At 38.9% G+C, this 15,769-nt stretch overlaps 1 protein-coding gene across 1 annotated transcript in view; it reads right to left on the bottom strand.

The window, feature by feature from the left end:
* Positions 1 to 5,690: 5,690 nt before the first annotated feature.
* jak2b (Janus kinase 2b) overlaps positions 5,691 to 15,769 on the bottom strand; it is a 41,414-nt gene continuing 31,335 nt past the window's right edge. Inside the window, exons 16-24 of the mRNA XM_059547637.1 lie at positions 14,404 to 14,555; positions 14,117 to 14,267; positions 13,864 to 14,000; positions 12,555 to 12,744; positions 8,096 to 8,220; positions 7,334 to 7,506; positions 7,064 to 7,181; positions 6,857 to 6,970; positions 5,691 to 6,321 (exon numbers count right to left, since the gene is read on the bottom strand). Of these exons, the coding sequence (XP_059403620.1) occupies positions 6,202 to 6,321; positions 6,857 to 6,970; positions 7,064 to 7,181; positions 7,334 to 7,506; positions 8,096 to 8,220; positions 12,555 to 12,744; positions 13,864 to 14,000; positions 14,117 to 14,267; positions 14,404 to 14,555 (1,280 nt within the window). The 3' untranslated portion in view covers positions 5,691 to 6,201. The remainder of the gene's footprint in view (positions 6,322 to 6,856; positions 6,971 to 7,063; positions 7,182 to 7,333; positions 7,507 to 8,095; positions 8,221 to 12,554; positions 12,745 to 13,863; positions 14,001 to 14,116; positions 14,268 to 14,403; positions 14,556 to 15,769) is intronic.

Genomic DNA, 15,769 nt, shown 5'->3' with positions numbered 1-15,769 from the left:
AGCCAATGAGAGGCGTTCAGATTAGTCATCGCTGAACCCCAGAGTTTTTTTCAGAATGAAACTTGCGAATTCCCTCATCATAAGCAACAAAGTGCGTATGTATGTTGGGAACTCAGAAGCGAAGACCAGGGGACGTTGGGGTATCTTTCATACAGAAGTTACTCTTTATTGAGCACTCGCTGTGCGTCGCTGCAGTCATCCAAGTCTCACCAAAGCAGTGATACTTTGGAGTTTATATAGATTTCAAGGGGGAGGGATACATTGAGGTGGAGTCAACTGGTATTTTCCCAGCCTTGATCTCATCAGCATACAGGATCATTAAAATGCATAGGTGCTAATTCAATCATTCTTAAAAAGCCAAATAGCAAGAAAGAGTACAAAGACAAAAGGTCATTATAGGTGCTAATTCAATCAGTTAACCTGGGTTGCTTGATTTGATCATCTCAGAATGTCATCATCTTAACCTCAAAATGTAAAAACACAATGTACATACTATTTAACATTTAACATTTTATAAATTTGTAATCCCACAGTACATACGATGTAAATTAGAGATTAATTTAATATCACACCATGTATGGTCAGCTTCATTGATTATAAGAGGAGTTATGAGTGCTTCAACACTAGCTAGTCTGAATGCTCATTTAGAGTGTGTTCTTTCAATGATTGATTCAGTCTAATAAAATGCATTTAGAATCCTCCCAAAATTCAAGATATGGGTGGCAGAAAAAGTATATATTTATAACATTTCATATAGAGTGCAAAGAGTGCAATTATTTTTTCGCAAAAATCTCAAATGTGATATTGATTTTATATAACAGCTCAATAACTATTTATATAAATAATTAGGGGTGTAACGATACGCAAAAATCACGGTTCGGTACGTGCCTTTTGAAAACCTTAGGCCGGTGACACACTGGCTTATTGCACCTGTCAAACATAGTCTATTTTGCCGTCAATACTGTTGACGGTGTCCTTTATCAGTAGGCTTTATATTTATGCTCAACATGAAGTATAGATATTGTTGTCGTGAAGACAAGATCCTGTTCTTTCGGCGGTCTCCCTCTATGTCACCTATAGTAGCAGCAGCACACCAGCACCGTGTCAGGCACGCTTCTGGTGTGTAAAGACAGAAAACACGAAGCAGTCGTTACGCAACTGACACACAGCAGAAACGCCACACTCACGCCACGCAGCCAATGTGTCACCGGCCTTAAGCCGCCTTTCCACTGCACACGACATTCGCATACGATTGTCGCATTTCGCCCCCTTAGTGTCACTCGCATTGAACTTTCATTACGATCGTACGCGGTAACATGGGAGAAAAGTTGATCCTTGGCGTCTCCGAATATCCCATTCTATATGATATTACGCTCGAATCATATAGAAACGTCACGAGGAAAAATTAAGCTTGGAAGAGAGTTAGCGAGATCGTCAGTCTGCCAGGTGTGTTTTGATTGACAAATGTGAAGAATGAATGCAAATCTTTGTCCCGCCTAAATTACCATCTAGCCTAGTATTTCAATGCAGTAGTATTATTCCACGTGGTTAACATAACAATGAACAGTGCTATCAATTTAAAAAAAAATATATATATATAAAGTTATGTTCATATGCTACTGTGATATGAACTAGCAGTATGGAATTTAAAAAATAGCAGTATTAGCTAGCAGTATGAAATTAGCAGTGTTGGGTGGAGGCTAATGCATTAATAATAACCTAAATTAAAATAAGGGATCAGTCTTTATGTTTTTGTTATTTGATTAGTTACCTATGATGTAAGTTTACAGTAAATTGAGTTAATTTTACAGTTATGTAATTGTTTTTAAACTTAACAGTGGATGAGTGCAGGAAAAAGTGGGGGGATCTCCGTGATGTATATGTCAGGGAAAGGAGAGAGGAGAAGAAGAGAAAAAGCAGAGCAGCGGCCAGCCAGAAACGCCCTTGGCATTACTATCATATAATGTCTTTCCTCCAACCATTTATCTTTTCTCGTCCCACATCTGGGAACATGGAAGTGGAGAGAGAAGAAGGGACAAGAAATGAGGAAGATAGTGCAGAAGTAATGGCAGAAGAAATGCATGTGCAAGAAAAGCAGGGAGGACAGGACACAACAGAAATAAGAGCAGAGTTCAGTGCAGAAGAGAGTAGGATGGGCTGTCTGGGAGAGGACATGACTGTAGAGGAGGATAGCAGAAAGAGGCAGTGTGGAACAGACTTTGGACAGCCACGACCACGCCGGAGGAGAGTTGAAGGAGGATCTATGTCTTCTTTTGAGCGGACACTAGTTGAAGCCATACAAACTTCCTGTCCTGTCCCAGCTGGATCAGAAGATCCTGACATGCAGTTTCTGCAAAGTTTGCTGCCAGCCCTAAAGAGACTCGATCCGAAATGCAGGGAACTCACCAAGCTGAAGATCCACCAGCTAATATTTGAGGCTGTTTAACTGTGAGTTTTGAAGATCTCTCTTTATTTTATGTTTTTTAATAAAATGTCAATAATGGTGCTAAAGTTATCTCTCCTTTTCTTGCAGAAATTTTCAACTATTTAGTATTATTTAAATAGGTTTAATAGCTTAAGCATGAACATAAATAATAGACATCATACAAACTGAACTGGAAAAAAGCCTTTTGTGAAACTTTGGTCTGTTGGAAGGACTTCTTCACCAGATGCTGCCATGGAACCTCACCATGTACCGAGGAAAAGTAAGATGCGTAGGTTTCCCTCACATGGACAGCCTCCCTCGAGGAATTGTTAGCACCTTGACGGGCGATGCTTTGCATGCTGCTGTTTGTTCCATCGTTGGTGCAGAGTGGTTTTGCTTCTCCGCAGGAGATTGTGGAGGACACATGTCGCTTTAACACATGCTTCAACATTTTGAGGGTGCTGACCCATTACCCTATGGTACATCCTGAACCTAGATGTAAGAATGCCAAATGCATTTTCCACAACTAGCCTGGCCCGGGACAGGCGGTAATTGAAAATCCGTTGGCATCTTTGCAGGTTCATTCCTGGATAGGGCCGCAGGAGATGGCGTCGGAGTGGGAAAGCTTCATCCGCAACGAAAGCATGAGGAAGTGGGCCTAGATGTTCAGCACCTGGTATCTGGTGGGATTGTCAGGGTGCCGTCTTCAAGGGCCCTGCCAAAAGCAGAGTCTCTCAAGGTTCCACCATCGCTTCCACCGCCATAAGCACCCACATTTATCACCCTAAAGCAGTAGTTGGCATCAACTACTGCAAGTAATACGATGGAATAGGTTCCTTTATAAATGTAAAAATGGGAGCCTGAGTTGGGTGGAGCTTGGATGACCATATGCTTACCTGGCCTCTAAACAATTAGGGAAATTTCAGCGCACATTAAAGTCCTGGGAGATCGTCTGCCAATCTTCTTCTTGTGGCACTGGCATGTACTGATGGACCAGACCCTCCCAGATAGCGTTTGCCACCTCAGGGACAATGGTGGACACTAGACCAGCCCACTCTGAAGCGATAGGACATTGAGTGGTATGAATCTCCAGTTGCTAGGTATCTGAAAATATAATCTGTGTGTGAGTGTGTGTGTGTGTACACATGCACACATGGGCCTATATACAGTACATAATCATATATACATATTTATATTGTTTCTATATTACTGATTTAAGTTTGTACCTGAGACAAATTGCCAGGCGCTCGGCTGGGCTGATGGATTCCCGGAATGAAGTATCCTCCCTGATAATTTTTGGGCCAACAGCCTGGAGAATCTCATCAAATTCCTCTCGTGAGACCCGAAAATACTCACGGAAATCTTCCCCGTTTTGGTGTAGACACATCTCTTGCACTAAACAGTGATACTCGCCGAGATGTTTCCTCCGAGCCAGATAGTGTTTTACCCACACTGATTTGGAGTATTTCTTTTTGCATCTCCAGTAAATGAGTGCAACAACAAGAGCCTTTATTCTCCATGCATTTGCCATGGTTGAATGAATGAATGAAAACATCAAAAATGACCGCCAATAATTGTGGAGGGAAAATGAATACAAAATTAAAAACAATAATATATATTAAATTAATCATTTTTATACTAATGTATGAATAAACATGCCTTTTTAAAAAGTATTAAGTGTTTCGGATCAAGATTTTTAAAAAAAGTATTAATAATTCTTAACTTGCGCACACTGATTTGATTGTACTACATTGGAATACATCACATCCGGTCGGCCGGTCGCATACGGTCTATTCGCAGAAGTTCAGATATTTCAATGGATCCAAAGCTCAAATCGGATCCGAAATTTGCGCATACGCATATGATCGGAAGTCTACGCAGCTCCTACACGACTCTCCATTGGAGATGAATGATTTCCGGTCTAACGGCTATCGTTTGTCGTGTGCAGTGGAAAGGCGGCTTTAGAATCAGCTGCAGGGCGGGATTTGTGCTGAACGCGGAGACTTCCGCCACTTAATATGTTAGTTTGGAAACACGAAAATGTACCTATGTTCCGCACACAAAATTTTGCATTCGGTCATTCAGTACACACGTGCACCGTACCGAAAGCCCTGTACCGAAACGGTCCGGTACGAATACACGTACCGATACACCCCTATAAACAATAAATAAATATAATATAATTTTATAAATATAATAATATATAGTTAATATTAAGAGACTCACGTTTTAGACACCATATTGCCTATTTTTTGTTGTTGTTGTTGTTGCTCTATTTCGCCAACAAAAATGGTTCCAAACAAAGCCACAGCACTGTTTTGAATCTCTGAAAAACATGACGGGTTTTGTTCCTTAATGAATCAACCTTTAAAATGATTTGGTTCAATTGCAATGATTCTCTTATTAACAGTGTCTTGCTGCCACCTGCTGGCGGTTTTTTAAATTCACATGGTAAAGTACCTTTTTATTTATTTTTTTTAATAATTTAAAATATCAGTATTCAATGTTTTAGAATTAAAATATCAAAATATTATTTATGGATTTGTAACTGCAGGTTAAAGCATTCATTTCTTGCATTAAACAAGACGTGTATATATGCATCTAAATGCCACTTCAGATGCAGCTTCTGTGTTCCCTCTGCATTGCATTAATTTTGTTGATAATGATTCTTATTTGTTTGGTAACAGCCCCAAATGTCTTATTATTGTAATTAACTTTGATTAAATGTAAGAATTTGACACTTCTAGAACAAAATGGCTTTACAAATGTAAAAAAAATCATTTAACTGGGTGTAAAATATTAATTTCTGTCACTTCTGTGAATGACCATCACACAGAATCAGCTATCCATGGCAGTCCTGCAGTGCAACACAATCAGCAAATTATCATCTGTTTATCTATCTTTATCATTAAAATCCCAGAAAATATAGAGATATCATGTTTTGTCAATATCACACACTCCTAGGTTGGATATTTAAATATTCTTTGCTTAGTGAGAGCTGAAAGGGGGCGGGGTTTATGACCCGTACTGCAGCCAGGCACCAGGGGCGTGCAAAGAGCCTGCATACTGCATATCCTTTCAACACAACAAAAAAAGCTAATTTACATTTTAACCTGTAAAAATTCAAATCATAGGTTCTAATTTCTTCATTAGTAACTACTCAATTTGTTAGCGCATACACTACATGTCAATCATCTTACAAAGAGGTTCATAGGGGGGTTAACACCATTTGAAAACGGCTCATTAATGGGACTGTGACAATGACTGAAATGTATTAGCATTTTTTATTCAAAGAAAATAGAAAGACTCACAATAGCAAGATCTTTTATCTTTTCAATCAGACACCACCTGCATTACAACAAACAACCTATAAACAATTATAGATCTTTCTGAAATCTTAATTTACATGACACTGCATCCATACAGTTCTTTACTTAATTGTTATAAAATTATAAAATCATCTTTATACTTGTACATACAAACACGTGGATGTAAAAATGCACAGCTCTTGCATTTAAGAAAACGATTCATTCATTCCATCGCTGATAAAGAGGCGCATGCCAGCACTGCTAGCAAAAGAGAAACCCATTCTTGATATAAATGACCTTAACTGTTCAGTCAGAAGATGAGGTGATCAAGTCCTGGGGTCAGATCTGCCATAAATGGCACAAAGAAACAAATTAAGACAGCAGACAGGGCCAGAGGACAGGGCGGCTCAGGGCTGGGTATCTGCATGGCAGCGGTGAGCGAGTGAAGCTTTCTTAAAACGCAGGCACTTAGGAATATCGGTCCGAGTCGCTGCTGTCCCGGCTCAAGTCTATGCGGAGAGCGAGCTCCTTGAAGGATGGCCGAAGACTAGGATCGTTGTCCCAGCATTCCTGCATGATCTCCCACATCTAAAAAAATTCAAAGACAATACTTTACAATTTGCTGAATAGGAATCGCCAGACATATCATACAATTGTCCAATACAATTTTTAACATGTTTTTGAAGAAAAAAATACAGTATAACATTATTATTGTGAAACATCACTTATAATTTAAAAGAATGGTTTTCTGTTTGGACTGTAACAAATCGTCCCCTTGGAATTTTAAGGTTCTTTCTGACCTTTTTGTCAAAATTGAGTTATTCACATAGTCCTATTCTGACAACTTACTTACATTCTGTGATAGATTTTTTTTAATGTTGTGTACATTTTTGGAGTTTATTTAAAAAAAAAAAAAAAAGTTGAATGGAACGCATTAACTTTGAAGCACAAAACTACTCGGAATGCAGATAGAATCTTATAATTCCAAGGGAACGAAATGTCAAATGTCTACAGATTCTTAATAGGATTTTTGTACTATACGTTGGCTAATTGTTTGTAAATCAACCTTATGACAACTGTACATTAGCAGTGACGGTCTTGATCTGATTAAGACATTGTGTACCTCTGAAGGACAGCCCATAGGCTGGGGTAAACGGTTTCCTCTTTTCAAGAGCTCAACGAGATGATAGACTATTGTTTGTCCCTGCTTGTCCCCTCCCATCATACTCAGAAATACCTGGACACAACAAAACAGAGATAAAAACAATTCAAAACAAGCAACTGTTAAAAGCTGCCCTTAAGACGTGCAGAAAAAAAACAAGAAACTTACTGTAGGTGGGCTACAGAGCTTGTCACTGTATGTAAAGAGTTCGTACAGAACCACTCCAAAACTCCAGATGTCTGACGCTACTGAGAACTTGCTCTCAGTTAGAGACTCGGGTGCATACCTGTCACAACGAACAACAATTCAACTACCTAACAGACACAACAGTCAGATCAAAAGCACAACTTTCTTCTGTGAATCCTTCTGCTAAATGCGTTTCACAGAAGCATAAAAAGTTGTATGGGTTTGAATGAAAACAAACTAAATAAAATGTACCAGAATATTGGACTCTCTCCGGGTTCTTTAACCTTGTAGTACTCTTTGCCCTGAGGTAAAACCTTGGTCAAGCCAAAGTCACCAATCTTCACCTTGAACTCACTCTCCACTAGGATGTTACGTGTGGCCAGGTCTCTGTGAATGTACCGCTTTGTCGCAAGGTATTCCATGCCCTTTAGAGACAGAACAGCAGATGTGACAATTTCAGGAGACTCAATACTGACTTGGGAAGAAGAAAATGCAAAAGGGGAAAGACATGCAAGTTTAAACAATAAAAACATGTTTGAAATGAAGCAAAAGAAAGAAGAGGTATACAGACCAAAATTAGTAGAGATGCAAGTTATTACTACTATACGAGTTGTTCTCAACCTTAGAGTTCACAACAATATTCAAAGACCCCATGACTTTTCTAGTTGTTTGTGATTTACTGGATTACGATAAAAAGTATTTCTATCCGATAAAATATTTTAGAGCTTGGCATAATTATAAAAATATATATTTATAATCAAAATGCCCATGGAGTCTTAAAATTGTATGAAACATTTTCCAGGTTTAGAAATCACACTTTTATATGAGACTTAGTTGTCCAAGAAAGTAGGAATGCTGGTTTTTCCAAGAAAAAACAAGACAGTTGCTGACTGAATAAAAATAAAAACATCTGAAATTATTTTATCTTAATTCAAAGCATATTTTAAGTAATTTTTAGTCATCTTGAGGTCCCAGGTTGAGAACCACTGATGTAAGAGTAAAAGTCCTCATTACCTTGCATATTTGAGATGCATAATGCAGAAGTTTCTTGTGGTCAATCCTGTCTCTGTTCTTGTTGAGATAGTCCCGTAGACTGCCGTGAGGCAGGTACTCCATAACCAATCGTAAGTTTCTCCTTCCTAAGAGAACAAGAAATCATGCAAAAGCTTACAATTACAGAAATTTCTTCTTCTTCAAAAAAAAAAGCTTTGGCTAGATGAACTTTCACATTTTAGACTTTAATATGTTTGAACTGCACTGCAAATTTTCATTAACAAATGTAATCACTCTGTAGTTCTTTATAAATGCAGTTACTGTGCTGGTCAGTTGGGAGACTGATGTCAAGGGTTTCAACACCATAAGCATTATCTTAAAGCTGCATTCCATAACTATTTTTCATGAAACATTAACCAAAAGTCTAAAATTTTGAGCAAGTATATAACCAATCATTGTACAAAATCATAGGTTACTTGGGTATTCCCGGTTCTTTGATGGCATTAAGTGAGGTGTCTCACTATTGGATAGGCCCCTTCTTGCATATTCCACAGAAGCCCAATTACATTTCGCCAGCCCCCATTAGCTGGCAGACATGATGCGGTGTCATGGGGGGGCTCTCTCCTCTAAAGCACGACATGCGCACCTTCATAAACTGGCATACTAAAGGATGCTGCCCAACAGTTTTGTTATCAAACCCTACATGACAAGCAGATGCAGTGGCCAGAAACAGCTGAATGGTTAAAAACAATTTACCCTGGTCTATCAGATCCTGCATAAAAGATCGAACACTGAAAGGGAATTACTACAATTTAACTGCACACCAACACTCAAACACGCTCCATTTACATTCATAAAGTGACAAGAGTGGACAGCACTAGAATTTTGTATAGTTCGGGTTATAGTGTCTGGCAGACCAGTCACATTCAAACTGAACCACTCACTCGCTAGGCCCACAGATGAAAAATCTCCCCCCTGCCTGTGCCAGCAGATCCCTGCGCAGCGGCAGGGACCATGGCTCTGCATATAGCATTTGATCTCCACCAGCCAATATTTCCCTGGCCACCAAGGAGCTATCAGTAACATGTTCAGTCCCTCCTCCCTCACTCTGTGAAAGGCTGGGGATGCGTAAAGGTGAGTGCGAGGTGACTCGTGTGCTAGTGCATCTTGAGGTGCGCTCTGATCTTTCGGTAGATATTTAGGACACCCTCAGGCTGAGGAAGAGCCTGAAAGGAAGAACTAGATATTCTTAGTGCATGTACAGTACTCTCTCCACCCTCAATACCACGACTTAGGTGCCCTTGAGCAAGGCATCCAACCCCCAACTGCTCCCCGGGCGCCGCAGCATAAACGGCTGCCCACTGCTCCGGGTGTGTGTTCACAGTGTGTGTGTGTGAGAGTGTTCACTGCTCTGTGTGTGTGCACTTCGGATTGGTTAAATGCAGAGCACGAATTCCGAGTGTGGGTCACCATACTTGGCTGAATGTCACGTCACTTTCACTTATTCCACACAAAGGAATGCTAACCTCAGGAATTTTCTGCAGATTGTAACCAAACTGTACTGTTCTCAGTACCCAGCAGGAGTGTGTGCATTCTTGCCATAAGGTTACTTGTAATGTTTAGGTGCCATCGTGTGGAAATTAGTTTGTGGTCTGTACTGTGAAATGTGAACATGCACTTGGACAGAATTTATGTGGTTCACCACCTTTATGGGCTCAGTGTACTGTTCTGTTCTAGCTGACATGAGGGCATCCTGGCCTAACAAGCAAGCTAGGCATGCTAACCTGCGACGGAGGCTCTTCATGGTGAAGCCATCCACTGCTCACAGGAGCCAGGACTTTTGATTACCATTTGAGCATGTTTCAGCCCAAGACACGAAGAGCAGACCTGGTGTGTGTCTTTGCATGAAATGTTGTTCCTGCATGAGCAAAGAATCTCCCTCGCTAGCTAAGGGTAGTCTGCATTGCTGCGGCCATATTCGTGGTACTGAGTGACCCCTGAAACGGGCTGGAGTGCCAATTAAGGGTGTAGGTGCAGTACCAAATGACTAGCCAACAACCAGCGTGGAGAGCAGTTGATGGCTATCTGAGTAGAGTAGTCTTCTGATGTAAAGTGAGAAGAAGTTTTTTTATTGTCACAATGATGTTGCGTCCATTGGTGTTTGGGGGCTTAATTCACCGATGTTTTGTCAATGGCCCCTGATCTTTTTGAAAATGGAACACGTTTTACTTACCAAATAAAATGTGTTTAATAACTTTTAATTTGTTCCCAATGTATTAGAAATCCATAATGCAAAGTCGGCGCTGCTGGCTGTAATAGATTACCGCTTATTTTACAGAGCTTTCTCCAGTGTAGAGAAGTCTGCAGCAGTATTTTTTTTCTCTCAGTGGATGCATAAGATTTCTTGACAAAAATTAAGAAATTACGGTCATAGATCTTTTTAATCAACATAATTAAATTTTTTATAATAAAACCTAAGACATTTCTAATGACCGCTAGTTATGGTTCCCTGCATGTTATCAGGTCACCCTGCAGTTTTCTGTAAAATAAACGATTCTCTAAAATACAGTTGTATAATAATTATAATATTTATTCTTAAAAACTTTGTTTTGTAACTGATAGTGAAACAGTGTTATTAAAATAGTGATATTTCTTATTTTGTTTAATGTTTTATATAGTAAAAGGGGTATATTATAGTAAAAAAGCTGTAAAAGTAAAACATTAAAGGGGTCATATGATGTTGCTTAAAATAACATTATTTTGTGTATGTGGTGTAATGAAATGTATTTATGCGGTTTAAGGTAAAAAAAAACACATTTTCCACATAAAGTACATTATTGTTGCGCCTCTATGCCTGCCTTTCTGAAACGTGTCCTCTTTTGGAAGGCCAAACAAAGTAGTTTAGCTTCCACAACGAAACACCCAGCGATTCCACAACAAGGTGGTGGTGGTGTTGGCAGCAACAATAAAGTTATGCCTTATTTCTTTTGCGTGAACATTTGGACTGCTTTATGCAAATCTTCCCACATCGTGACAGACGTGGGGGTGTGTTCAAACGAGGCATTTTAGGAGAGCGTGGACAAGTCTTAACTTTTATAAAGATGATCTCTTTGGGTTTGAGACTTTAGTCTTTGCAACTTTAGGGATCTGTTCACAAACTGCTTGTAACAATCCAAAGTAGGGTTGGGCCGATAGATGATGCCATCGTCCATCAGCGATGGCTGATATACATCACAATGTTGCACTGGTCACTGCATTCAAAGAACTGTAAATGCTGAAAAATGAATAACTTATGCAGATTTGCAGACTGCAGATTTAACTAGAGGAATATTAATATGAAGCAAAATATGGCCTTTATAATGCCCAGTCACTGGCGTTCAAAGAAATCTCAATGATGAAATATGAGAGGAAATTTTTCTGGTTTGACCACTAGTGGTATAGACCATTAAACCTTTGGGGGCAGTCATGGCCTAATGGTTAGAGAGTCATACTTGTAACCCGAAGGTTGCAATTCCAGTAGGAATTGTAGGTGGGTGGTGGGGGATGGGGGGTTGTGAATGTACAGTGCTCTCTTCCACCTTCAATACGAATGAGGAAAGCACCGAACCCCCAACTGCTCCTCGAGCGCCACAGAAATATGGCTGCCCACACCTCCAGGTGTGTGTTCATCGTGTGTGTGTGCTCACTACTGTGTGTGTGCACTAGGATGGGTTAAATGCAGAGCACAAATGCAGGCTATGGAACACCATACTTGACCACACGTCACTTCACTCACTTCACACTCGCTCAACCGTCTATATATCCTGAATACCACTAGTTTAATTACTTGTTGCTTTTCTGGAATCAAACTTTGATTCAGACCAAGCAACTGAACTAAGTGTGGAAACAAGGGTAAGTTCACCCAAAAATCAAAATTATGTCATTAATAACTCACCCTCATGTCGTTCCAAACCCGTGACACAACAGAACCGGAAGAGAAGACACTGCTGAATAAAGTCGTAGTTTTTGCTATTTTTGGACCAAAATGTATTATCGAAAATTCTAACTGACCCTCTGATGTCACATGGACTACTTTGATGATGTTTTTCTTACCTTTCTGGACATGGACAGTAGACCGTTCACACAGCTTCAATGGAGGGACTGAGAGCTCTCGGACTAAATCTAAAATATCTTAAACTGTGTTCCGAAGATGAACGGAGGTCTCACGGGTTTGGAACGACATGAGGGTGAGTCATTAATGACATAATTTAGATTTTTGGGTGAACTAACCCTTTAAATATTACTGAATGTGCTAATGCAGTTGACTATTCTAGACTCTAGTTTACTAGTTTAGCCAAAAATAACAAAATATTTTTGAAATGACATTTCAAAGTTCTAAAATGCAAAACAAGTGTGAAAATATTTTTGTCTGCCATCCAAATTCTGTGGAAATGTGTGGGCGTAATGACAAGGTTTTCAACACAACCTTCCAATCCCGTACCTGCACTGTAGCACACGCCTTTGTATTTCACAATGTTCTCATGCTGGAGAGATTTGAGGATCTCGATTTCCCGCTCAAAGTCACGGATGTGCTCAGTAGTGCTGTGTTGCAATTTTTTCACTGCCACAACCTCACCGGTGTTGTCCTGCAGTGGGTCGTACCTGCACATTTCCACACTGCCAAAATTTCCCTGAAACAGAAGATGATTACTGTGATTAGTTGATTAGCACGCACATCTATTTGTACTATTTTCCACATATTAAATAAAATAACCGTGGTAATAGAAATTATAAACACTATTTTTATAGCTTAACTTCTTGCTTTCCTTTAAGAAATAAAAAAAATATTCACATATACACAACCATTAAAATGTTTTTTTCAGTGTGTCTCTTAAGACTCTTAAGCTCGCCAAGACTTTATTTGATCAAAATGGCAGTCAAAGCTAGCCTGGTTAAAACCAGACCCTTTTCAGTTGAAACTGAGTTAGTGTCTGGCAAAGCCTATTAGACGTCTCGTTTCTAAAGGGGCGTCACCGACGGACCTCGTTCAAAATGGATAGACCTAAAACCAATCAGAGCGATGAAGGAGATGACGTATGCAGACTTGAAGGCTTCAAGTGTTGTTCTTTGCTCGGGTTTTAACGCAAAGTTAAAGTTTAAATCACTTAAAACAGACGCGATAGCAGTTTCGAACGAATGTTCCTCTGCAGCATCCATCTTTGTAATGTACAAAATCTGCTTTACCGTCGCTGCGCTGTCGTCATCGTGTAAACCCCGCCTCAACGTTTCTGATTGGTGCCGCGATTTCGGCGGCACAGAAACGAGCTAGATAGTCCTCTTTGCCAGACTATTCTGTAGAGAGAATTGAAATTCGCCGGAAGTAGTCTGGGTTTTCCCAGGCTAAGTCAAAGCAGTAATATTTTAAAATATAAAAAATATGCAAAAAAAAAGTTTTTCTTTTGATGGCAAATCTACATTTTCAGCAGCCATTACTGCAGTATTCTTAGTGTTCAAGAAACATTTATTATTATTATTATTATCATCAATACAGAGATCAGTGATGCAGCTTAATAATTTTGTAGAAACTGTGACACAGGATTCCTTGATGAATATAAGAACAGCATTTATTTGAAATATAAATCTTTTGTAACATTATAAATGTCTTTGTTGTCACTTTTGGACAATTGAATGCATCCTTGCTGAATATACTTAATTTCGGTCAAAAAAATAAAATAAAAAACATATAGAAACTATTGAACATAGGTTATATACAAAACAAAAAGTGATTCCACAGGGTTGTTGGTGTCTACCTTGCCAAGCTGCTGCAGGAAAATGAGATGTCTCTCCTCGAACTGCACTAGATCTTCATTCTGAAATGCTCCAGTACTCAATGCAGATGCTCCTGCTCTACTGGGTAAAATGTCGCTCTCCTTCACAATCTCATAATCTGCACACACATTTCATTACTCAAAATTATGCAGCAAGTCCAAGAGAAACAACACAATTAAATTGCGATTTCAAAATGCCACAAGATTGTGTGTATTATAGAGTGACTGCACTGACCTGGGCAAAAGAGACTGTTGAGGTCTCGTATGATGGCTCTGAATGAAGGTCTGTATGTTGGCTCGTAGTCCATGCAGCTGTTGATCAGGTTAGCCAGCTCTGTCCACTTGGGAGCAGATAGCTGGTGGCGATTTTCATAGAACAAGTGTTTCTGAACACAGACATACAGAAAGACAATGTTCTTTGAGAGGTCCGGCTTATTCTTTTAACAGCATTACTTCAAACAGGTTTTTTTTCTGATTTATATTTATTGTATTAGTGTACTGAGGACACAAGTGTTGCTTTACCTTGGAAATGTCCATGTTGGCAAGTGGTTTTTCTCCTCCGCTGCAAATCTCCCATAAAGTTGCACCAAAGCTCCATTTGTCTGAGGCCAGACTCAGGCTTTTGGGGTCTAAGATGCATTCAGGGGGCACCCAGGGGATCCGCTCCACCAGAACTACAAAAATAATTGCAATTCATTTTAAATTAAAATTTTAAATGCAAACATTTTGATCGAATGTGACAATATCTGTTACCTAATGAAACCACTGGTCAGCATAAATATTAACAATTTTAAACTATCAGCATGGAAAATAAATTCTCCCATTTGACCTCGTTTGTTTGTTTGTTTCTTTCTTTCAGCTTTAGGTCACAATTTGAAAAAATGTATTACATTAAGTTTATATAATGTGGTAAATTTAATTTAGCAAATACAATTTACCATGTTTATTTAAATGTTATTTGCATTCATTAAATTATGCAGTGATACAAATGTTGGGCATTGGACACCCACATTGGTTGAGCACTACATGTAATAGACCAAATTAAGAACAAATCTTCAAGGGAAAGTTCACATCAATATTTAAATTCTGTCATCACTTAATCAACCTCATGCTGTTTTATTCAAACCCATCTGACTGACTTTCTTCTGTGGAGATTTTTTTTTTTTTGGTCCATACAATGAAATTGACTGGGTTTCAGGGTTGTTTTGGACCTCAATAATTGTCACTGAGTGGAGAAATACATTTTATGGAGTTAAAACATTCTACAAAATATTTTTGTTTCTGTTTCATGAAACAATGTCATACAGAACTTGGTGAAACAAGGGAGTGAGTGCATTACCAAACCATCCCTTTAATAATACACTGCAAACAGGAACAATTCTATTTGAAACTATGCCCTCTACTGGTTATTGTGCAGATATGTTTATGCTAAACCAGTTCTGGCATTGACAGTCTATGAATTTGTCTTGTTATTTAAATCTAATTACATTAATTTGTTTTGAAGTACATTATTTTTTAATATATTTCTTCAGTCTGAGCTAATAGCAATCATTTTTAATGATGCTATAATTGAGAATCTCAGATTTTTAGATATAAACACTTTATTTAAATTATTTTCATTAAGCACACACACACAGGGGCAAATTTCATTTTAGTGGGGCTCAGCCCCAAACGAGGGTATAATATATGTAAAAAAAATGTATATACCAAAAAGTGCAGTATTCCACTGTATTGCATAGAAAGGTATAACATATAACCGAACAAACCAAGCACAAGTCTTCATTATCTATCTCTCTCTCTCTCTCTCTCTCACACACACACACTCACGCATACACTTGTTTACTGTACACACATACAATTTTAGTGTCTGCATTTTTAGTAGCTCAAG

The sequence above is a fragment of the Carassius carassius genome, chromosome 4 (assembly GCF_963082965.1).
Source record: "Carassius carassius chromosome 4, fCarCar2.1, whole genome shotgun sequence".
NCBI lineage: Eukaryota > Metazoa > Chordata > Actinopteri > Cypriniformes > Cyprinidae > Carassius > Carassius carassius.
The sequence above is the reverse complement of the archived record's forward strand: the minus strand, read 5'-3'. Positions and strand labels throughout refer to the sequence as shown.